Raw genomic sequence first — 22,723 nt, forward strand, 5'->3', positions numbered from 1 at the left:
CTGATCACAGAGCCACTGATCGACCTGATAGATAGGCAGGTAGACGGACAGAATGGGGGGGGGGATGGCAAAACTGCCGTACCGTTTTGCCAATGGAGCCATTGTAATGAACTGATATATGGCACCTTTACTTCCAGCAATCAATGACTTGGAATTATCTCGGTGAGTTAACTACTTCCTGTCATTAACCCGGCTTGAGATGACAACGGAGGTTATCGATGCACGGCATTAGTGTCTTATTGTCGGATAATAAGAAATGTGCTCATGTGGCGATAAAGGGAAAATCTAGCCGAAAATGAAACAAAGCGCAGAAGTTCTACTCTTAATGATGTGAGCAAAGTATATATATATATATATATATATATATATATATATATATATATATATATATATATATATATATATATATATATATATACTTTGCTCATATATATATATATATATATATGTCTGTGTGTGTATAAATTAAATTTGGCGGGAAGGTCGGCAGCATCAGCAAACCGCACATAAGTAAAGTAATCTGATTACTTTTAAAAGGATGACCGATAGGAGCCGAAAGGCGTCGCAGGAAGCAGGTAAGACGTGCCGCCAGCGTCCCCAGCCGACCCGACTGTCTGAGCCCCACCCACCACCAGTCCACCCACTCAAGCCCCGCACACTCACTTTTGTCTTTTGCCGGTGGGAGCGACTCCCTCGTGCCCTAGCCCAGCCAAAGGACGGTGAAAGCCGGGGGGGCCGCAGGTTCGATGCCCCGCTATCCTCTCAGTTGCGTGAAACAGAGCGTCTAGACTCCGGGCAGGTGAAGCCCCTCCAGGGCCTCCAGGCGCTGCGCACAGTGAATACTAAACAGGATGAGACTGCACTCAGGAGCGGCACTGCGCTCCCCGCTCTCTCTCCCTGTCATGCCAAATACTATTAACTCTATAATTCTCCTGTGTCAGATGTATAGCGCCACGCTCTCTGGGCATCCATTGTCACAGCGCCCCCATCCAGATGTTCCGGTTTGTGTGGAGAGGCGTGTACAGTATGAAGGCAGGTGATGCAAATCACGGATGGGTTACGGAGTCGCGTGCTTGTAGATGTTTATGTCCTCACATTCCGTTTGTCAGGATGAAAATCATTTTCTTGACAGCAACTACGGGGAAAGTCAGCAAAACTCAAAAGTATGTCAGAAGAAGAATTGTAGATTTACAGTTTTAACAAGCAGACACAACAACTGCATGGAAGGTGTTCGGATGTCAAGTTTGTAGCACATTTCAGCGACAAGGCAGTTCAACGTGGTTACACCATGAGATCATAACACAATGAAACAAGCAACAAACGGGACATTTTGTCAGATGCCACCATCAAAATCATCAAGAAAATAAACCTCAGATACTCTGATCAATGTTCCAGTTATTAGAATCAAATGTAACTCACAACAGGTGGCTTTTTTTTCAGCCTTTATTTAAAGGAGTCCAGTGTTTCGGCAGTTTTGCAGTTTTCTGGACGATTGTTCCAGATTTTAAAGGTGCATAAAAACGGAACGCCGCTTCTCCGTGTTAGGTTCTGAATCTGGGAATGCAGACGTGCCGCCGATCTGCCTGGAAGACGATTGGAGGTGTTGTCTGTCAGGGGAAAGGAAATGGGTTATGAGGTTCAGTGGCGACCCAGGAACCGGGGTCAAACGTCTCCCCTGGAGAACGCTTTCAAGGTCAGGGGAAACCTAGACTGAGCTGGTTTGCCACAAAGAAGAAGTTTGCAAATAGGAAAACTTTTAAGAGCTTTCAGCTCTGGTGGTGGAAGCAGAATGTTGAGGGGCTTTTTTTCCACTTTAAGGGATGTCGACAAGAAGTCTACACACACTGATTAAACTGTTTTACTTTTGTGAGGTAAAACAACAGATTTTTTTAATGTTGTTGCTATTTGTCAAGAGAAAGTACACTAAGTGAAGGCACATTATTGGACAAGGTGAGGTAACACAGGGATGAAACTAAACCGTAATGTTTGCCAACTGATACAACATATTAAACAGGAGCCAAAACTCACGGAGGAAAGTGCAGGAGTCTGTCTTCTAAATGAGACAAGTGTTTCCTGTATGCTTCTTACGTCTGAACAAATAGGTGTAACAGAGAGACAGAAGTGTTTCCTTGCTGAGAAAACATCCAGACCTGGTTGAAATCTTTTAACCCTTTCATGCATAGTGGTCACTACAGTGGACAGCTATCTAAAAGCCATTTTCTTGTGCTTCCTGTGGATTTTTATGTTATAAATGCACACAGACCACTGAAGTGGACACTAATGCATCATAAAATATCAACTACTGGCCATCAGCTGCAAATGCAAGAAATTATTTTTGTTAAATACAATATGGCCGACAGACAAAAAAGCATGAGAACCGACCCGGTCCCTCCTTCTACTGTAGACGACTCTTGCAAGTAAAAAAAATATTGTGACATCAGATAACCCCTAAGGAACAATACTACTGATGTATTTTTCAAATAACAACTTTGTATTTGGACAAAATTACAATTGATCACATAAAAATAAAAAAAAATAAAAAATTATTTTTACAGAAAAATTTTCCTACCTTTTTTTATGCCTTAAGAAAAAAATTTTTTTAAATGGAAAAAAAATTCTGACACAAAGGATCATAATTCATGCATGAAAGGGTTAAAATCCTCGTGGAGGAATGTGTTTTTGTAGGTCAAAACCACATTTTTTCACTTTTGGCTCCAACTCTAAAAGGTTAAATAAGGCACAAAAACAACACAGCACATCAAATTGTGCCACCGTGGTGAAATGTTGCGCTGGCAGGACATTTGACTATTTCTCTACTGTTGCTCTCTTTGGATGGATTCTGCGTTGTGACAGAAGGCACTAAAGTTCTAGACACCAGCCGGCTTCACTGAAAACCTCGGCTGTCTGCTGGACAACCGAAGGTTAAAGGGAAGTTTTATTTTCTGCCTTTTCTGCTTTGTTTTATTTTTATTCAGGCTGTTTTGTCACGCTCTAGTGACACACAAGACAAAGTGCTAAATATGTACAGTCATTAAGAAACGCATTAGCGAAACAGTTTGTCATTTCTCTGTGGGCACTGAAAGAGCATGGACTCTGCAGGCAAAGAGGCAGCAAAATTGAATTCTGTTCAGGCGACTCGTCCAATAAAAAGGCATCACTGTCATGCCGTAACACAATACATTTATGGAATGTAGTGGCCTTATCTTCTTTCTGCAGAGATATTCTCAGCCCCACACTTCCTGAATCTGGGAAATTGTGGTGATTCTATAGGCTATGTTTAGCCTTTCATTAAAATGCGCCGCTATCTGCAGGCACGGGGATATTAAATTATTATTCATGAGAGCAGACTGACGTGTTTTATGCATGTTTACTGGGCGAAAAGTAGGCCAGATTCCTGCTGACTGATGAACCCTCTCACTCTATTTTTTTTATACGTCATGCAGTTTCTCTGCGGCTCTATTGGCGGCCCCTGTGTGGAGGAACTTAGGCAGACCGTTGTAGCATTTAATGTCGGCCAAGTCACCTGAAATTAAATGGACCCAAAATTCTCAAAAGTGTTACATTTGTCATTTCGAGGTTTAAACACTCCACTTAATATGTATTGCAGATATTTAAAATACAAATGTTTATAGCTATCCAATGTATCAAACTTATATTTCTCATAGGGAAAAAAAATCTATCTTTTCTACTACTGCTTTATGTTTTCCAGTTTTTAATGTCTTGCTACAGATTTCCTTAATTGACTGCATGGGTTTGATCTAAGCTATTTCACTGTTCCAATTGGTGGAAGTCAATGTTATTTGGGGATAACAATGTAAATGGGGCCTGCATCTGAATGTGAAACATTTTAGAAACCATTTTTCTTCAGCTTCACAATTGTGGAGTACTTGTAGTTAGTTTATAACACAAAGTCCCAATAAAATGCATTGAAATGTGCTGTGAAAGTGTGGCAAAATGTGGAAAAAGCGTGCCTGAATATTGCATGACACTAATGTATCATTTATGACACAACAGGTGCAATTGAATCCTTGCTATAAAAGTGTCATTTCATTGCAGTTGTATTTAGGCATAACATCAACTCCACTTTCTCTGTGGTAAAATAGCTTTCTATCCAGGTCTTCATCAGATATCCAACATGTCTCCTTATTTTCTGCATATTCAAAATGACGCTACACAGGAATGATCAACCCAAACTAAAAGCTTTGACTTACAACAATGGGATATAAGAAACTGAAAACAAGTTATTGCATTTAAGCATTGCATTTTAAATATAAACAGCAATGGCAAGTAACATTATTTGTTTAGAGAGAGTCAGTGTTGTATAGTAACGAAGTAAAAATACTTCACTACTTTACTTAAGTATATTTTGGAGTACTTCATACTTTCCTCGAGTATGAAAATTTTTGATGACTTTCACTTTTACTTCACTATATTTTCCGAACTTAATTGCATACTTTTACTCCGATACATTTTCAGTGTGTGGTTTAGTTACTCGTTACAAAAAAGTGAGAGAGAGAAACGCAAGTGTTTTGATCCCACCTACTGATTAGCAAGTAGCAAGTAGGCTACCGAACAAAGTCGGTAGCCTACTTGCCTGGGCTTGTTCATCACCACCAATAGGATACACCTGTTTCGCTTCTCCCATTAAACACAAAGCAAGTCTCGCAATCAGCAGCAGCCACATGGAGGAGGAGACGGAGACCACAATGACTGCAACTACGTCGTTCACGGCTCCAGGGGAACCACCAGCTGGTGATGAGAGCCCATGGCCTTATTTAAACACAATACACTCTTTCGTGGGTGTTAAAGATTCGTCGTACCGCATGCAGTGTATGTTATTCCTGCCCGAAGATGTGGAAATTCTATCTTACAAAAACTCCCCGTCCAACTTGAAGAAACACATCGAGGTAACTTCTTATGAAATGGTTATAATCCTCCTGTTTCAGTAACTATAGCTTGGTCACTAGACACTACTGTATTGTGAAACGTTGACCATAAATGAACTTTGTTTGGCATTGTTTCAGTTCCACACGTGGTGTATTTAGCTTAGGCCTAATGTTGACTGTAGCAGGCTACCTAGACTCCTCTGTTCAAGGGGGGACAGAAGCCATAGCGATAGCAATTTAGACTAAATTTAACGAATATAGGAGAGGCATGCAAGTTCAAAACCACAAACCATTAACATGTGCTACTCTTTAAAACTGGAACAATTTATTAGCAGGTTTAATTTTGCCTGCACTTGGTTGTGTACATTATTTTAAGTGTATTTGACAAGTTTACCAAAATATAAAAAATGTCATTCAAACTGCATTTGCCTTGTTTTACTTTTTACTTGTACTTTTCATTACATTACTTGAGTACATCCATTTTTACAGTAATTTCCATACTTAAGTACAAGAAGTTTCAGATACTTTAAGATTTTAACTCAAGTAACATTTCAGTCAGTGACTTGGACTTTTACCAAAGTCATATTTTGGAGAGGTACTTGTACTTTTACTTGACTCTGAGATTTCAGTACTTTATACAACACTGGTGAGAATGATCTTTGAGGCACATGCAAGACGGAATGTGGATGGGGGGGAAAAGGCGTGTCTCTGTATTTGAATACTTATTTCAATAAGTATTGAATGGTCAATTATATGGTAAATCGACTTGCCATACAAACGGAGCAACCAAATGGTTCAGACCTTCTCTTTGAGCCGAACAGGCTTCCGTACTGTCGCTCGAGTCATGGCTGCTCCCATGTGCTAGTTTGAGTAAATTGCAAAGCAAAGCAACGCAGCAGAACTGAAGACACCGACACTGTGGGACAGAAAGGCATTTTTACAAAGCAGAACAGAAGAAGTCCGAGAGACGGAAGCGTCGCAGGTAAATAAATAAATAAAATTGTATCACTGCTGCCTGCTAAGCTTGACGAGCATCATTTATGTGAGACGAAGTATGACAGCAGTCGGCTTGTTTGCTTGCTTGCTTAAAAAGTTGCTCCGTTTAATAAAACACACATGGCGTCGCTTAAATTTACAGACTCTTTGTAAGTAAGTTCTACGTAAAAGCAAACAAAAAACAAAACACCAAACTGAATTTAAACGAAGGTCATGTATAAGAGAATATCAAGAAACGAAGGTAAAGGGAAAATAATTTTAATTGGATTTTCACAATTTATACGATAGTCCCCCCCCAAACGCTTGTTAATTAATATAATACACTAATTAGCAGGTGTCTTACATTGGAAATAATGAAAACGGACTCCGGTTGTTTCCGTGACACGTTGTAGTTTTTGAGGTTTTTTTTTAGTGGCATTTTATCTTTAAATGTTTCTATTTACTGACCTCATTCATATCTGGAACAGATCCTGCCTGAATTGGCTATAAACATAGAAATAAAGACGCAAATTCTCATTTCTAGTAGTGTTAATGTCACATAATCCTTGTTAATTCGTTGTTTATATTATTTACAATCTTATTGTTTTATAAGTTGCTTATATGTCACTCATTATTCTCACTTTTTCATATTCTGTTTTTATTTATATATTTATTTTTTATTATTGGGTAAGGTTCTGAAACAAAGCCAAAAACTTTGAGCGTCCCACTGGTTACTTTGTCGTCCAGCATATTTGAGAATGGGAAAAGTATGGCGTGACCAAAACTGCTGACTAATCATTCGTGCACTTTGCTAATTACTCTCTAGATGCGTAGATCTGGGTAGCGGAAGACCTGCTGGTTTAATTGGTCCTTGATGTGGTTCTATAAAGTATTGACACGCACACGCCACACTTTTCAGATGCCTTTTTTAAAAAAGGTTTTTTAAAAAATGCATAAATTTCCTTCCACCGTCTTCAGAAATATGCTCTAATTTGTGTATCAAATAAAATCTTAATACAATGCAGTGAATTTTGTGACAGACGTCTCCTTTCGCAGGCTGCGTCCCATGCTGGTGCGGACGGCCCGGCGGCTCCCTCTCATCATCTCCAGTCGGCTCCACCCTTCCCCTTCGTATTCAGCCAATCAGACGTGTCGGAGGAGCCGGAGCTCTATGGACCCCCAGGTGTCCGCCGCTGACCACTCGTCCGGGATTAGTTCTGATTCGACGCATGTTTCAGAGGAACCGACCGCCGTCGAGCTGTTACCTGGAGAGACCGTTGTGAAGGAGGGGAAGGCGGCCATCTTGTTTCCCAACGCCAACGAGGTGTTTTACAACCCGGTCCAGGAGTTTAATAGAGATTTAACGTAAGGCAACTTCGGTGTTGGAACAAAACATGTGGAAAATATTCAAAACAAAGGCGTTTATGCTACTTGGTTCCGCTTTTATATATATTTTTTTTTGTTTCATTTTTCCAGTTGTGCCGTAATCACGGAGTTTGCTCGAGACCTGTTGGCTCAGCGGGGGGTGAAGGTGCTCGTTCCTGGAGAAAAAGAGCGAGTGGTGGTCTCTCTGTCGGAGGAGACGAACGAGGCCGAGACGGCGGAGAAAAACGGTGCAGAGGAGCCCAAAGTTACAGCAAGAGTAGGGGAAAAATGTGAGGTATGTACCGACCTCCCACTGGTAAAAATATAAAAAGTATGGTGGATGTTACCAGCATACAGTAAACACATGTTTCTGCTGTTGCTTTTTGTTTAAATTATGCATATGGAGAACCTGGAATGTTGATAGATGTTGAATGGAAAGGAGCTACTGTAGTAGTGATGAAGCATTAAAGGTGCAGTGTTATGTAGAATCAACTTTATTTTGAGTTTCTTTCATGTACATTTGGAAAACCCCCTAATCTCCCGTGGCAACCAGTCAGCTGTGCAAAATGCCTGGGTGGACCTCCGCCTTTGACCACGAAGCTCCTCCTCTGAACTGCAACTTCTGAAGTTTCGGAGCTTCCTCCTCACAGAGCAGCCCACCCCCACTCAGCTCCTTCAGACTAGCCAGCAGCAATTAGCAAACAGCTGGTGGAGCTGTGCCACCTGAGCTCATTATACGAGTTACTTCTCAGTGCAACACTGGTTAAAAACGTTGTTAAAGGGTTAATAGAGGAGCCGTGTTGTGTTGACTTCCTGAAGGCAGAGTTCCAGAAACGGCAGGATTTCTTAAAGAGACAGAGGCCCAATTTCAAGGCGTAAAATTTCTTCTAAGTCATTTGATATTTATGTATAGCATTTTTATAACAACTGAAGTTAACAAGGTTACTGTACTGTGCTCTAAATTAGAGCCTTTAAACACTGAACTGGTGGAGATGCAAATGCTTCTGAAGTGAAGCATAAAGTCTGTCACACTGAGTGGTCTAATTTCCACTGGGAGGAGTCATCCTATCTGGAAAAAGACTCACACACACACACACACACATGCACACACCCACATACTGCTTCAAGAGTAAAACCTCTTTTAATAAAGGCTTCCATCAAGCTGCTTATATTAATCATCTACTAGGTAATTTCACACTTTGGTGGCCCCAAGTGGTAAGGAGAGGTAATTGGAGAATTTCCTGAAAGTTGAAAGCATTTACTGTACGATAGATACTGTCCCAGTTCTCACAGGAGATGAACTAGTTGGAGTTGGCGCTTTGCTTTTTTTTTAATTGAGCGCTTTTTTTTTGTTCGTTTTATTCTTTGTAGATTTGTTCTCTTTAAAGAAAAAAAAAACACTTTGAGAGTGACTTTTTCTTTCAGAAAAACTTCATTTATTGGCCTTCAATGCAGAATGCTGCACAGGAAGTTGGCAGCAGTAAATACAAGCTAGTAGAAATGCAGCTAAAAATCTTGATTTTAAAAAAAATAGCATTTAATCCTTTTAAATTAATTTATAAACTATTTAGATATTTTTTCTTGAAATATCAAAAACCTTTTTATCTTGCCTCGTCCACCATTGTTTCAATTAGTATAAAATTCCAGTAAATCATGTTTCTGGACTAAAATGACCAGTACAGATTATTGTCTGCGGATGTTAATTTTTTTTCTGGGTTTTTTTTTTCGCTCGTCTCCTCCAATGTGCAGAACGGTCTCCGCGTCCTGGAGGGCCTGGCGGCCTCCGGGTTGCGCTCGGTGCGTTTTGCTCTGGAGGTCCCCGGCCTGCAGAGCGTCACCGCCAACGACTTCTCCAGCAAAGCGGCGGCGCTGATCGCCCGGAACGCCCAGTACAACCGGGTCGACCACCTGCTGCAGCCCAGCTGCAGGGATGCCAGGTTACCCGGCCGCTGCTTTTATGTGTCTGGATTTCCTTCATTGCTGTTGCTCCGTGTTTCTACGTTGAGCTTTACATTTCGTGACCTGACTCATCTCCTGATCTCTGATCTCCCCCTTTTTTTTCTTTCAATTAAATCATTCTTTCTATTTCTGTAAGTTTCATTTCAGAATATGAAATGTTCTCAGCAATTTTCATTCCTTTTTTTTTGTGTGTGTGTGTGTGTCCAGCATGCTAATGTATGAAATGCGAGGGAAGAAAGAGCGATACGATGTCATCGATCTGGATCCCTACGGAAGCCCGGCGGCGTTCGTGGACGCAGCAGTGCAGGCTGTCAGTGAAGGAGGTGAGTTGTTGTTCAGACTGTCGTCTGCTTCGGTTCCATTTCACCGATTGCAGGTTTTAGCTGATCACCGATCTTTTAAATGACAACTTTTTGGTTTGTGTCTGAAAAGTCATTAAATTTACCAGCTGATTTCCAGACTGTTGTGCAGATTTATTTATTAGTTAGTTAGTTAGTTGTGCAATCCTATTAAATGTTGAGTTTCCATAAGATCCGCTGATAAAGTATAAAGTGTCCTTATGATTTAATTTCTGTCAGATTACTGATTTTGAAGATCTATTGAAGTATCAAATCAGATTAATGATATTCTTTTCTATGAAGCAATGGGAATTTTATTTTTGTACAGATGTAACACAAAGCTACTACTAATTTTTTACTTGTAAAATTACTTAAATAAATTCTCTTTCCCAAATCTAATAAAAACCAAACAGACACAGCTGGACCTTTTATTAGGCATCAAATCTGTTCATGATTTATAGATTGTGGAGTCAGCTGAATTGAGCACGCTGCAGTGTGTTTCGTTGGAATCTTTTGCTGATCGATGCCGACCGTCTTCTCTCCGTCAGGCCTGCTGTGCGTAACGTGCACCGACATGGCCGTGATGGCGGGAAACAACGGGGAAACCTGCTACAGCAAATACGGCTCAGTCTCCATCAAAAGCAAATACTGCCATGAGATGGTGAGTTCACTGAAATGGGAAAATGGATGCGCTGCGGTCGTGATTGTGTTGTATAAAAACGGGCCAGTTCCTGTAACACTGAAAGTTGTCAGAAGCTGAACCTAAAACAAAAACAAACCATTTCTTCTTCTTTTTTTTTTTTCAGTGAAGTTTTAGATAATAACCCTCAAATCAGAGGAGATTTTTCTATTTCTCGTAGAATTAAATTGCCAGTTTGTTCCTTTTAGACCACAAGGTGTGTCTTTTATTTTATTTTTCTTATTTTTATTCTATTTATTTGTTTTGAACAGTCAAGCTTTTCCTGACTGATTCCAGCTTCTGGAGATCTTTAAGGTTTGATCTTTCATGTCCAACAAAAACAACACAAATACAATATTACACTCATTTAACCATGTCTCAAAAGTTCACAAAAAAATTTTTTTATTTATTGAACTCAAAAGAAGTGCATTAAAGTGCATACTGTCGATGTGTGTAAAGGCTGAAGAAACGGTGGAAGTTGTTAGTTTTAATGCTCAATAAAAAGGATTTTTAGGTGTTTGATTTTCTGATTAGCCATTTCTGATCTCCACCGGATTGAGTTGATGCATCTCTAATCTACATTAAATATTAAATAGATGTTGTTTCCTCCTCTGCAGGCTCTTCGTATCATCCTCCACAGTTTGGACCAGCGGGCCGGAGTGTACCAGCGGTACATCCAGCCGCTGCTGTCCGTCAGCGCCGACTTTTACATCCGGGTCTTTGTTAGAGTCTTCACAGGACAGGCTACTGTCAAGAACTCTGCCAGGTACTTTTTCTGTCCATTTGTCTCTTTCTCACACACACAAACCTGTTAGCTGTCCGAATAAAAGCTGTGCGAAGGGAGATGATCGATCCTGGAACTGGGCCGGTGCAGAACCCAAATCTGGAAGGAGTGACGAAAACAGAACTGGACGAGCAAAAAACTGAAAAATATTACAAATAAACCAGTGTGTTATGTTTCAACTTTTTTATTTTCTTAAAATAAGTTTTATCTTAATTTATGTGTTTTTTTTACATAAATATCAAACTCAATTTAGTTTGAGCTTGATATGTTTTAGCTGATTTTATTGAGTATTTTTATTGTTAGCTTATTTTAACATGATGAAGTTTTAGTCTTTAACTTTTTCTGTTTTGAAAAGACCAGGAAAAAAATGAAATGTGTTTTTTATCGTTTTCCAGATCTCTGGAAAATTAAGCCTTCAAACTTCATTGCTTATCCGTTTTTCCAAAGACAAAACCAGAATTTTCTACAAAAAAAAAAAAAAAAATCCTATATATTTTCAATTTGCATCCTGTATCTTTAAATTGAAATATCTCAACTCGATTTTTTTGTCAAACGTTTTGATTGGTTTGGTTTTACAGATGTATTATTATTTATAAAAATAAATAGCATCAGAAATACATGGTTTTATCAGAAACAAAACAATACAATGCATTTCATTGTGCCATATTTTTAACAACGAGACTTTTTGTGAATTGGTTTTCAATCAATTAAAGTTCTTAAAATTTCACTGTTATCAAATATAACACAATTTTTTTTAGCTAGAGTTGAATTAACTTTCATGGCGTAATAATAATTTTTATTTTTATGATTTTTTTTACTAGTAGTAATTAATGGCCCAAAGCCAAACTAGGTGGCTTGTTTACTTTGCCCAATTTAAAAAGAGATCTTTGAGTTTTAAGCCTGGATACGTTTGTTTTGACCTAAAAGAAAACCTGTACGAGTCCTAATTATTATTTTCATTTTTCCATTTTGTTTTTAGCTTATGTATATTGCTGTATAAGATGAAAGTTATTTGTTACAGATTAAGAAAAATAAATAATTTTTCAGATTAAGACTGTCAAGAAAAGAAATCTTTAACCAAGAAATTATGCTGAAAGAAAAAAAATGATAGACAAATTATTAACAACGACTGTTAAAAAGCACTGCAAAATAAAATTAAGTGAAAACATAAAAAAAACCCCAAACTGGAACAGCAGAAAAACAGGTTTATTAGTAGGCCTGTCGCGATGAACAATCGTACGATAAATTAAAACTATCAACGTCATTTTAATTATCGGCATTATCGTCTCTTCCGGCCTTTTTCTCTTTCTGTTAATGACACTGAATGGAAAAAAAAAAAAGGCTTAACTCCGGTGCTCTCCACTGACTCCTCCCTTCCTCATTTCCTCAGTGTAAAGCCCAGCGCACACTTCACGATCTTAGAGCTGTCGGCCGATTGTCGGCTCATTTTCAAACCCTGACAGACCACACATTAGCGACAGAAATCCTAGGTATAAGGTTCGATCGGGTTCGGTCCTGCCGTGTGGTGTCCAACAATGGGCACAAAATAATGGCTGCAAGTCCAGTGAACTAATTTTAAAACCAGGCATTAATCAATGCTTTACTACAATCTACCTGCAATGCGTGTGGCTAGTGTCAGCGTAAAGTCCTGACTGAATGAAAATCATTAGAACCTATTTATGTCACGTTAACGAAGAACAGCTGAAAAGTTACCGGGTTTATCAACTGCGGTAGCAATTTCGCTCCAACTCCTCCTCTTGTCATTTCTATATTCTTTGCATGTTGAATAAACATTAATGTTGTTTCCAGTATCATGTCCACTGTATCAGCTGTTTGGGATTCCCCTCTGTAATTTCCCCTCAGAAAGCAGTAGGAGAATCCGAGCTTTCTGATTGGCTACCTGTCACATTCAACAGGCTGCGTTAAAGCGCCCAGTTGGGGAAAACCCTGATTTAGATCAGCGCAGCGATCTACCATAACACACCACACACTACGGGATGATCGGTTATGAAATCGTAAGCGACAATCTTAGAAAGACCAACGTTCTAAGATTGTTGTAAGGGGAAAAATAGGAGCAAAAAATCATGTAGTGTGAATTATTGCATCAGGTAGTCGATGTGCCCATCTTCTCTATTTAAATCTAATTATTACTGAAGGGCAACATAATATACAGACTTCATAATCTGCACTCTTTTGGTTGAATGCAGTATTTATTTCCACTTTGGCTTTATGTTGTTTAGTTTTTTTTTTCCAAGTGAGTTTTTTGTTAATGGAGACTGAGAATCCATTTTATTTTTGTTTGTGGTTGTTTTGTTTATTTTGTTTATCAGTTCCAGTGTTTAGTGTTCTTTTGGAAAATAAAGTGTATCTATCTTTGGCAGGAAATCGCATGCATTATTACATCATTTCCATTAAATCAGTGTAAAAATGGCTTCTTACAATATTATCGTTTATCGCAATAATTTTTGAGACAGTTAATCCATCCATCTATTTTCTGTTCACCGTTGTCCCTTAGTGGGGTCAGGAGAGGTGCTGGTGTCTTTCTCCGGCTACGTTCCGGGCGAGAGGCGGGTTCACCCTGGACAGGTCGCCAGTCTGTCGCAAGAGACAATTAATCGCTCTGTAAAATTTATCGTGACAGGCATATTTATTAGCACCAGTATTGACAAATAAAGTAATACTGAAGCATGTCAATATATAAAACCACTATTAACACACATCTTATGTCCATCCAGACTTGTGAAGAAAAGTTAATCTGACAGAAATGTAAATGAAAGAAGTGACGTCCGTTTGTCTCCCCATTTTCTCGTGGCAGTAAACAGGCGTTGGTGTACAACTGCGTCGGCTGCGGCTCCTTCCACATGCAGAGACTGGGTAGAAGAATAAGCAGCGGCAAACAGTAAGAACGACACACGATAAAAACTGAAACTGCAGATGTTCAGCTGAAGAGCTGAGGCAGCAAAACAGAAATGTGTTCTCTCTCTATGGGCTTCAGGGGAAAACTGGCATCATTCTGTTCTTGTTGTTCTGTTCTGGTTGTCTTTGACACTTCATCTGGGCAGAACCTTTCTTCCTTTTTGCTTTTGCATGGTGTCTGAGAAATATGAAGTGTGTGTGTGTGTGGTGGTGGAAGAAACCAATGAAGACTTCCTGAGAGTTCTTGTGAAGTATGCAATGTCCTTGTTCTTAAAACGACAAACCTCTCGATTCTTTCTAAGGTTGTATCGGCTTTTAAATGTGGAATACCTAAACTAGCATCTTCGTTGCACTTCCTAACATGTGTAGGTTGCATCTTTTTGACATTTTAAGACGGTTTCCCTCCTATTTAAGTGTTAAAGTTGAATGGTGTGCTTGCAGCATGAAGTACTCTGCTGCCACTGGACCGCCGGTCGGACCAGAGTGTGAGCACTGCGGACAGAGACACCAGGTAGCACATAGAGATCAACACCCTTAACGCAACGTCAGACCTCAACAGAGCGGTGTTACTCTTTCGTAACGCCATTTTGTGTTTGCGAAGCTTGAAAGGCGCCCTGGGCGTTTGAACAATCTTTTGGTTCTGTCTCGTAGCTGGGCGGTCCCTTCTGGGCCGAAGCCATCCACGACCTGGACTTCGTCCAGAAGGTTTTAGAGGCCGTGTCGGGGAACCCGTCCAGATTCGGAACGTCCAAACGTATCGAGGGCATGCTCAGCATGGTTACCGAGGTAACCCCTCACCCGGTCGGTGTGACCGCGCTGGTGTGGTTGGTGAATGTTGATGATGAATGTTTTCTCTGTTTGTTTCAGGAGTTGGAAGATGTTCCTCTCTACTACACAGTGGACAGTCTGAGCAGCACAATACACTGTAACACTCCGCCGTTGCTCCAGTTTAGGTAGGAGACAGCAGTTTTATAGCTCTGGAGCTTGTTTTTAGAAAAAAAACTGTGCATGATTAATTATGATTTACAAAAAGTACCCTAAAACAATCTAATATGGACCATTTTAGGAGTCTGGGATGTTTGTGTGCGTCCTTAAAAAGTCTTAAATTCATGTATCTGAAATGAAGGCCTTAAATTCCTAAAAAGAAATGTAAGTTGATCAGGTGGGACATTTTTTCATGGCAGGAATATTTAGTCTCATAAACATATCTGGAAAAGAAATTAAGAGACCACTGCAAAATGATCAGTATCTCTGATTTTACTCTTTATAGGTTTATGTTTGAGTAAAATGAAGATTGTTCTTTTATTCTATGAACTACTGACATCATGTCTCTGAAATTCCAAGCAAAAATGTATTATTTATTTGCAGAAAATGAGAAATGGTCAAAATAACGAAAAATATGCAGTGATCTCGGACCTAAATAATGCAAAGAAAACAACAACACTAACGTTTTCACTCAGGAAGAGTTCAGAAATCAATAGTTATTTGGAATAACTGTGAGGTTTTCAATGGGGTTCAGTGCAGTGGCCTCTTAGTTTTTTCCAGAGCTGTGTACTCTAATATGTAGTTTTTTGTCAGGCAAAAGCTTGACTCTGCAGACATCTTGGTTGCGTTCTGTGACTGGATGCGGTTGAGGCTACCGCTAATTAGCTGGTAATACATTCTTCCTAGCTAGCTAGATAGCTAGCGTTTTTGTGTCTGTCATGGGTAAGGGCAAATTTGGCTGGACCACGTTAGTTTTCGCCACTGGCTCACTACCGCTAACTAGCTGCTAACATACCGTTGCTAGCTAGCTTTCTTTGTATCTTCTCATTTTTGCCACTGGCTCGTACCACTAACAAGCTGCTAATATGCTGTTTAAAATGGCTAAAAAAGTCTCAAATTAGACTTGTTAAAATCCTCAGATGTGGAAGACTATTGGAGCAAAAAAGATGCAGAGCGCTGTGAAAAATGAAAAACAGATTTAAGATTGCGCATTTAATCTTATTTGAGCTACCTGTGAAAAATAATTAGTTTTATCATGTGGTCAATGAACAGAGGAAAAGGTTTGGGTTTCCATATTAACACACTAAATTAGGAAACAAACACGACTAAATCTGAGTGGTGTGGATGGTTAAACTGATGTTGCGTCTCGGACTGACTGGATCTGCTCTCCCGCAGGTCGGCTCTCCTCCACGCGGGCCACAGGGTTTCTCTCGCTCACGCCTGTAAAAACGCGGTGAAGACGGACGCTCCTCCTGGAGTCATCTGGGACGTCATGAGATGTTGGGTAGGTGCTTCACAAAACGCGTTTTCGATTATTACAACCCAACAGAAATCCATGTTAAAGAATCACGTGATAATGTGGTTTTTTTTTTTTTCTCCCCCGTTTTTGTCTGTGGTAGGAGAAAACGAATCCTGTAAAGAGGGAGAAATTGTCTCAGACCAGTCCTGCGTTCAAGATCCTCTCCACTGAACCCAGGTGAGACGAGACCCGATGAGAAGGTCCAGTGGATGGGCTCCTGTCGGGACTTTGGAAAATGTTTCCTTCTGTTGTGAAAATGACTTGTGTGTATTTATGATGTGTGTGTGTGTGTGTGTTTAGCCTAGAAGCCTGCTTCACCGTGAGAGAGGATGCAAACCCTCAGTCTCGTAAACGCCACCTGACCCGGTTCCAGGAGAACCCTCAGGCCTTCTGGGGGCCCAAAGCTCGAGCCAAAGCAGGGTCGGTCACATAAACTCACACATCCACACGCATCTCAGGGTTTGTTTTTTTCCCCCTATAATTCAATTTAAAAAGTTAAAATCATTAACCTCATTCTGCTGCACTTTTTTCTTCCACTAAACTTTCCATAAATATATCCTTTGAAACGGTGCTCTGCCATGTCTGCCGTCTTCCCTATGATTTTGTAGCTCTTTCTACTATTTACATATTTTTAATTTAATATCCTAATTTTCCGAATTTCTGGGTTTGGCTTTTGTTTAGTTATTAGCCATAATCTTCAAAAATAATGGAAATAGAAATAAACACATGAAGTACGTCAGTGTGCAATGAGTCTACATAATAGATTGTATTGTAATTACATTACAAAAAAAATACTTTACAATAATATTCCAATCTATTGAGATTCCCTGATTATTTAAGTGCAATCACACCAGATTCACTGATGTTAATTGAAATTCTCAATGAGAATTAAACCCAAATGATGATGTTTAATAATATAACACAACTTTGATAAATCTAAAATTATGAGTTACACATTTGCTTGTTTGAGGCTGAAGGTAAAAATAAAGTTTTTCAGTTCGTGAAAAGAGGCTGGTCCGTCTTCGTTTGGTTACCTTGGTGACAATCAGATCATAGTCCCACAGTCAACCCCATTAATTAATAAATCTGAAAGCATTTCTATGCAGAAATATGCAAACAATTCAGTTTAGTCACGCAGAAAAAATTCTAAGTCGTCATTTGTTCCAGTCTGATTCCACCAGTAAAACATGGCCGACCACCGGAGTTTATCGTGTCGATTGTTTCCGTCTGTTCCAGGGGCGGCATCTCTACTGACCTGCAGGACAAGAGGAAGAAGTTCCAGAACAAAAGGAAGAACCAGATCACCGACTCGTCACAGCTCAAGAACTTCCCCTGCAAGAAGTTCAAGCAGGTCGGATCCGCCTCTGAGGAACCACGACCCGCTTTTATCCGTTCTGATCTGGCTTTGCTTCCTTCTCCAGGGAACGTGTGCGAACGGAGACAGCTGCTGCTACTCCCACCAGACGGAGCAGACGTGTGATGAGAAGACTGAATGAGTGCTAGCTACTTGTTTTCATTCTGAGGAGTTTTATTTGATTTTTAGTTGTTTTTTAGTTGAAATGGTGGAGTCTGGATACTCTGAGGTTAGTTTTGGACCGCTGAACAGAATGGAAAGAATCTCTTCAGTTTTGCGCCAATAAAACATTTATTCTATTCAAATGAAGCCATTGCTTTGACTTTAAATTACTAGGGGTGTACCGATTGCAATTTTCTGACCTATTATTGATTATTAGAAAAGCTGAACTGCAAATTCTGAACTTCTTTTTTTTTCGTCAGAAAGTCCTGAATATTGGAACAGTGGGGCGAATTTTGATCATCAGATCTTTGTGAAGATCGGTTTCACATGTAAATACCGTCCGGTCAGCGATCAGGCAAAATAACGGAACTGGGCCGACCGGCTTATTGGTGCTGTAAATAGGTTTATAATTATTGGCACATAACGACCTGGTGGATCCAGCAGCATAAAAACTCTAGAGTTAATTTATAGGAGGCAATAAGAATGACATAAGATGCAAATGAGCAGATTTTTATTATGAAATGTGCTTCAGACTTCCTTATTCTTCTTTATATACATACCTAAATGATCCATCCATCCATTTTCTTTCACCCTTACCCTATTGCGGTTGGGAGGGGTGCTGGTTCCTACCTCCAGCTGTCAACGGGCGAGAGGCGGGGTCACCCTGGACAGGTCGTCAGTCCATCACAGATATCTAAATGATATAATTCTTTAAAAATCTGTATCTTTGCTTGGAATGTTTTTTTAACTTAAGATATTCTTCATCACAACTCAGGTTTTAGTCCAAACCGTTGGACTGATTTTGGTATTCGTGTGACTGACAGAACCCACAGACAAACGCTGCTTGTCTCTCTAAACTCTCAAGGTTTCCCCCAGAAAAACTTGCTAAGCCTGGTGGTTGGGCACTAGGGCAGTCACTCATCCAGCGGCCCGTCGTGTTTTTGAGTTAAAATATGTTTAAAGTTGACTGGAAATGTGAAAATATCACTTGATAATCATGTGTTATTGAAAGATTAGAAGACTAATACCTGAACACCAACTATTAAAGCCTTAATAAAATGCAGCCATTTAAAAAAAAAACTTAATTAAGCGATGCTTATCCTGGTGGGGGCACAAGTAAAGCCTGGTGGCCCGCCAGGCTTATAATACACTGGGGGGAAACCCTGACTCTCATATCGGCATTCTAAACTGGAGCTGATTTAGATGAATGAAGTGCATATTTTAATATTTGCAGACAAAATAAAAGCTGTAAAAAGTGAGTTTTAAGCAGTGCAGCATAATCCAGTGAAGACAAGTCAGAGGATTCTGAATCAGATGCTGACTTTCCAGAAAAACACTCACAATCATAGCTTAGCTTCTCCAAGCTGGGGAGACTCGAAAATGTCTGAGAAGTGTAATTTTATTTCTAATAAGTGTAACAAGCCACATCTGTCAGTGATGCTCATGATCACGAATTATTCCTTCATCATTTCAATGTGTTCAAATGAACATAGTTACCTCTGATTTACAGCCGTCTAGTTGTAATGTTCTACCGCTGCCACAAGAGGGCGTTAGCATTAACAGCATTGTACTGCAAACCCAATGGTGCAGAGGAGGAATATTATGGGTGGATTAACAAAAGGTGTTGTGAAGACAGGTTGGTAATGCTAACTAAGCGAATGCAAACTGCAAAAACCTTCAGCACAGTCGGAGTTATGTAAAACAATGTTTACATTTTTGAATAGAAAGTATTGTGGGCTGTTCACCAGCACTTTTATTCATATTGAAGTAGTCTTTTCAGGGCTTTTATTTAGAGAATTAATTCAAGTTTTTTGGGGGGCTATGGCTGTATGTTACTGTAAAAAAAAATTCGTTTTTTTTCAGTACCTTCTGTCTGAAACTTCAGGTCCAAACCAATTCATCTCAATTCAAGTCGACCAGTCTAGTTTTAAAACAACTGAAATTACTTGATATTCTAACCTCTATAGTCGCTTTTGTGAATTTTATCTTAAAAACATGCTTCATTTCAGCATCCTGGAGCGTTCTCTTTCAATCAGCTGAAATCTGGGGGATTGCTTTTCTGAAAATAATTTTTCAGAAATTATTTTCTGAAAAAATAATGTCTTGCATTTTATGTCTGCATTTTAGCAGAACATTTTTAGCATGATTATCAAGTGATATTACTAAAATCAAAATGTAGCGCCATTACTAAAATGTGACAGTAATGGTGGGAAAATAAAGGTCTAAAGTAGTTAAACCTTTACCTTGGCTAAAAAAAAAAAAAAAGCTGCAGTTTATTTAGGCAGTGAGTTTAAATAAAAGAAAAAAATGGATTGCTTAGAGATTACACGCTACGGGTTCAAACAAAATCCAGTAATAAGCCAACAACTTTTCTCTCAGCTGTTCCTCTGGATTTTGCTGGAGGAGCAACTATGTGTGTTATTGGAAATTTTAAAGAAATGAGAATGTGACTTTCTATTGTTTCTTCTTGAAATTCCTGTTTCTAGTGGGAAAAGTAAAAAGGCAGGTATAAATAAAATCATTTTCTAATCTCTTTCGGTGCAGACTTAAGTGAGTTTGGAACAGAGGGACATTTATCTGCCAATTTGATGGACGTGACTGGTTGTTTAAATGTGACCCTGAGTGAGAATGTTCTGATCTTGCTGGGCCTCAGGGTGATTTCCCTCACAGATGGATCCTTCAGCAGCGGCTTCTCTTCTGACAAATTATCACGTGCAGAGGTCCCAGAGTGTCTGGAGGCCCCTGAATGGCCCCTACCAGCAGCTACTGAGTTTACTTTGCCTTGATATCCCAGTCTTATAATTCTAGATCTAGAGGTTTAACATCAAACTATTATATAGATTTAACCCCTTTGAGCTTTTTGGATCTATAAATCAGTCTGCAGCCAAGTTATTCTAGAGGTTAAATAGATATTATTAGGGCTTAATGAGTAAAATAGCAGCAAATTTGCTTATTTCATAACTTTATAACCTTTGACCTTCTCTCCTCTGGTCTGTTGAACAGCTACAATCTCAGATCAGTTCAGCCCTCCAGGACTGTCAGCAGCAGAAACAGCAACTTTATACCTGTTGGGGAAAATATAGACTAGATTTTCTTTGCATTTCCCCGCATGATGGCAGTGATATAATAGGATCCAATTAGATTCTTAATTAATATGGGTCGTTGCTGTGTTGTTGTACGTATAGTTTTGTTTAATGTGCCCCTTTTTTAAATTTGAGCTCCAGCCCCTCCAAAGGTCTCTGCACGGCCCTGTCAGAACATGTAAATAAAAACATGTAAACATGTAGTTTATGCCTTCCTAGCATCAACCAAACTAGCCTGTAGCAAAACGGTCCTTCCTCAAGCCTCATAAATAAAATCAGTCTTTATTGAACCACCCAGGTGTGAAACAGTAAAAGAAATTTATGGCTCATTATATTACAGTTTAATTAGAGCCTTGGGGGAGGAGGGGCTGTTCTGATTGTAATGAGGCAGCGATTACCGCCGCTGTAGAGTTACAACGTGACAGGCACTTCCTGTTCATCCTCTGCTCAGTTTGCTCGGAGCTGCACAACACTCTGCAGCCGCAAAAATGTAAAAAAATTCAATAAAATTAAGACATTTTTGTTGTCAGGGGGGGAATCTTGACAAGAAAAGCTGTCAACAAGGCATCAAAGAGGCGTAAGGGGCGAGGCGACAAAAGAAGTTTGGTTTTCTAAAACATTTTGGCTTCTCTCAAAACTTAAAACATCTTTTTTTTTTTTTTAACAAAGTAAGGCTTCGAAAAAGTGTAAAGAGGGGTTAAGGCGCAAAAACGTTTTGAGAATATTTCTTTAAAATTTCTCAAATCTCTGGATTTTTTTGTCCAAAAAAAAAAAAAGAAGGAAAAAGTCCTTCAAAAAGGACTAAAAATAGTTTTTTCCTAAAAAGTCTCTCAAAACTTAGATTTTTTCCCAAAAACAAATATTGAACAGAAAAATTGTCAACATGGCGTTGAAAAAGTGCGAGTCGGTGTAAACATTAAACCCACTTAAAAATGGAATGTCAAATATGATCAGCGAAATTAAATCAGTTTTCTTGAAAGGAAGATCTCTTCATTAAAATAGACTTGTTATAGACTTTGTAGATTACAGTGATTTGTTATGGATGTACGATTTTGAGTCCTTGCTCTATTTAAAAAAAAACAAACTTCATTACATCACTAAAGCATATAAGACCAGCACCGGTCTCACATAGTGTTGGATAAACCGATAACAGGCCAACAGAACGAGGCCTAGTTAAAGCAGAAGGCTCTCTGTATTGACACTGTCTCTGTTCCAAAATGAGTTTGTATTCTACGCTGCGTCATTGGGAATTAAATCTTTTTTTTTATACATTACTAATAATCTACTTATTTCTTAAGGTTGAATTGACCTGGGGTCTGGTCTCACCTGGAGGAAGATCTCGGGGTCATGCAGACTAAATCACAACCGACTAAAATGATGAAAATGGGTTTAAACTTTTCTTAGATTTGTACAAAGCAAGATAAATGTCGAACATGCATTTGTCTTGAAGACACTTATTATTCATTTAGGATTTGGAAGAAAAATTCTGAAGTTTTACTACGATGCTACAAACAGACGTAAAATCATGGAACAGGTAACAGATTCAACATTCCTACAGGAATCTGTGAAGGTTGTGGAAGTTTGCCATAGTAATTTTATAATGGCCATTCTAATTAAAAACAGTGGAATAGCTGGAATTGATGTAATGGGCAAACCAGTAATGACCAGTAAAGACAGTTGGCGGGTAATACGACCCTTTACTTGAAAAATGAAGATAAAATTCCCTTTAGCTTTTCAAGCCATAAATGTGTCTCCTGGCCTCTGAGCAACTTAAATACATGTGAGATGTTTTCCCAGAAGTCTTCCCACTATCACTATTTAACACATTATACTGGGAGTAGCGATGACAAAATCAGTGTCTGATATGGTAAATATTTGGAACAATATTGACAAATGTAAGCTGATTCTAATAAATGAGCAACAGCTCAGTCTTTACTT

At 39.3% G+C, this 22,723-nt stretch overlaps 2 protein-coding genes across 5 annotated transcripts in view; one reads left to right on the forward strand and one right to left on the reverse strand.

Annotated features, from left to right (window-relative positions):
• The window catches only part of nacc1b (nucleus accumbens associated 1, BEN and BTB (POZ) domain containing b), a 36,599-nt gene extending 34,437 nt beyond the window's left edge, over window positions 1-2,162 (reverse strand). The window contains exon 1 of the mRNA XM_032562444.1: window positions 664-2,162. The gene's annotated coding sequence lies outside the window, so the exon portion shown is untranslated. The remainder of the gene's footprint in view (window positions 1-663) is intronic.
• trmt1 (tRNA methyltransferase 1) lies at window positions 35-17,849 on the forward strand. Of its 4 annotated transcripts, XM_032562439.1 has the most exons (16): window positions 119-162; window positions 6,918-7,226; window positions 7,338-7,521; window positions 8,976-9,163; window positions 9,393-9,508; window positions 10,072-10,184; window positions 10,820-10,968; window positions 13,802-13,885; window positions 14,344-14,413; window positions 14,554-14,688; window positions 14,770-14,855; window positions 16,063-16,171; window positions 16,287-16,363; window positions 16,487-16,606; window positions 17,423-17,537; window positions 17,608-17,849. In XM_032562439.1, exons 1-16 carry the CDS (start codon window positions 119-121, stop codon window positions 17,680-17,682), a joined length of 1,974 nt encoding a protein of 657 aa, XP_032418330.1. In that variant the 3' UTR covers window positions 17,683-17,849. The 4 variants fall into 4 exon arrangements, with proteins under 4 accessions (XP_032418329.1, XP_032418330.1, XP_032418332.1 ...); XM_032562438.1 differs by having other exon boundaries at window positions 35-162; window positions 17,423-17,849; XM_032562441.1 differs by lacking the exon at window positions 119-162 and adding an exon at window positions 5,662-5,868 and having other exon boundaries at window positions 6,902-7,226; window positions 17,423-17,849.
• Window positions 17,850-22,723: the final 4,874 nt, after the last annotated feature.

This window comes from Xiphophorus hellerii, chromosome 5 (assembly GCF_003331165.1).
Source record: "Xiphophorus hellerii strain 12219 chromosome 5, Xiphophorus_hellerii-4.1, whole genome shotgun sequence".
Lineage (NCBI taxonomy): Eukaryota > Metazoa > Chordata > Actinopteri > Cyprinodontiformes > Poeciliidae > Xiphophorus > Xiphophorus hellerii.

Coding starts and splice junctions, on each gene's coding strand:
- trmt1 (XM_032562438.1), top strand. CDS start 119: ATGGCACCTTTACTTCCAGCAATCAATGACTTGGAATTATCTCG. Junction 7,227..7,337: donor GAGTTTAATAGAGATTTAAC/GTAAGGCAACTT, acceptor TCATTTTTCCAG/TTGTGCCGTAATCACGGAGT. Junction 16,364..16,486: donor ATCCTCTCCACTGAACCCAG/GTGAGACGAGAC, acceptor GTGTGTGTTTAG/CCTAGAAGCCTGCTTCACCG.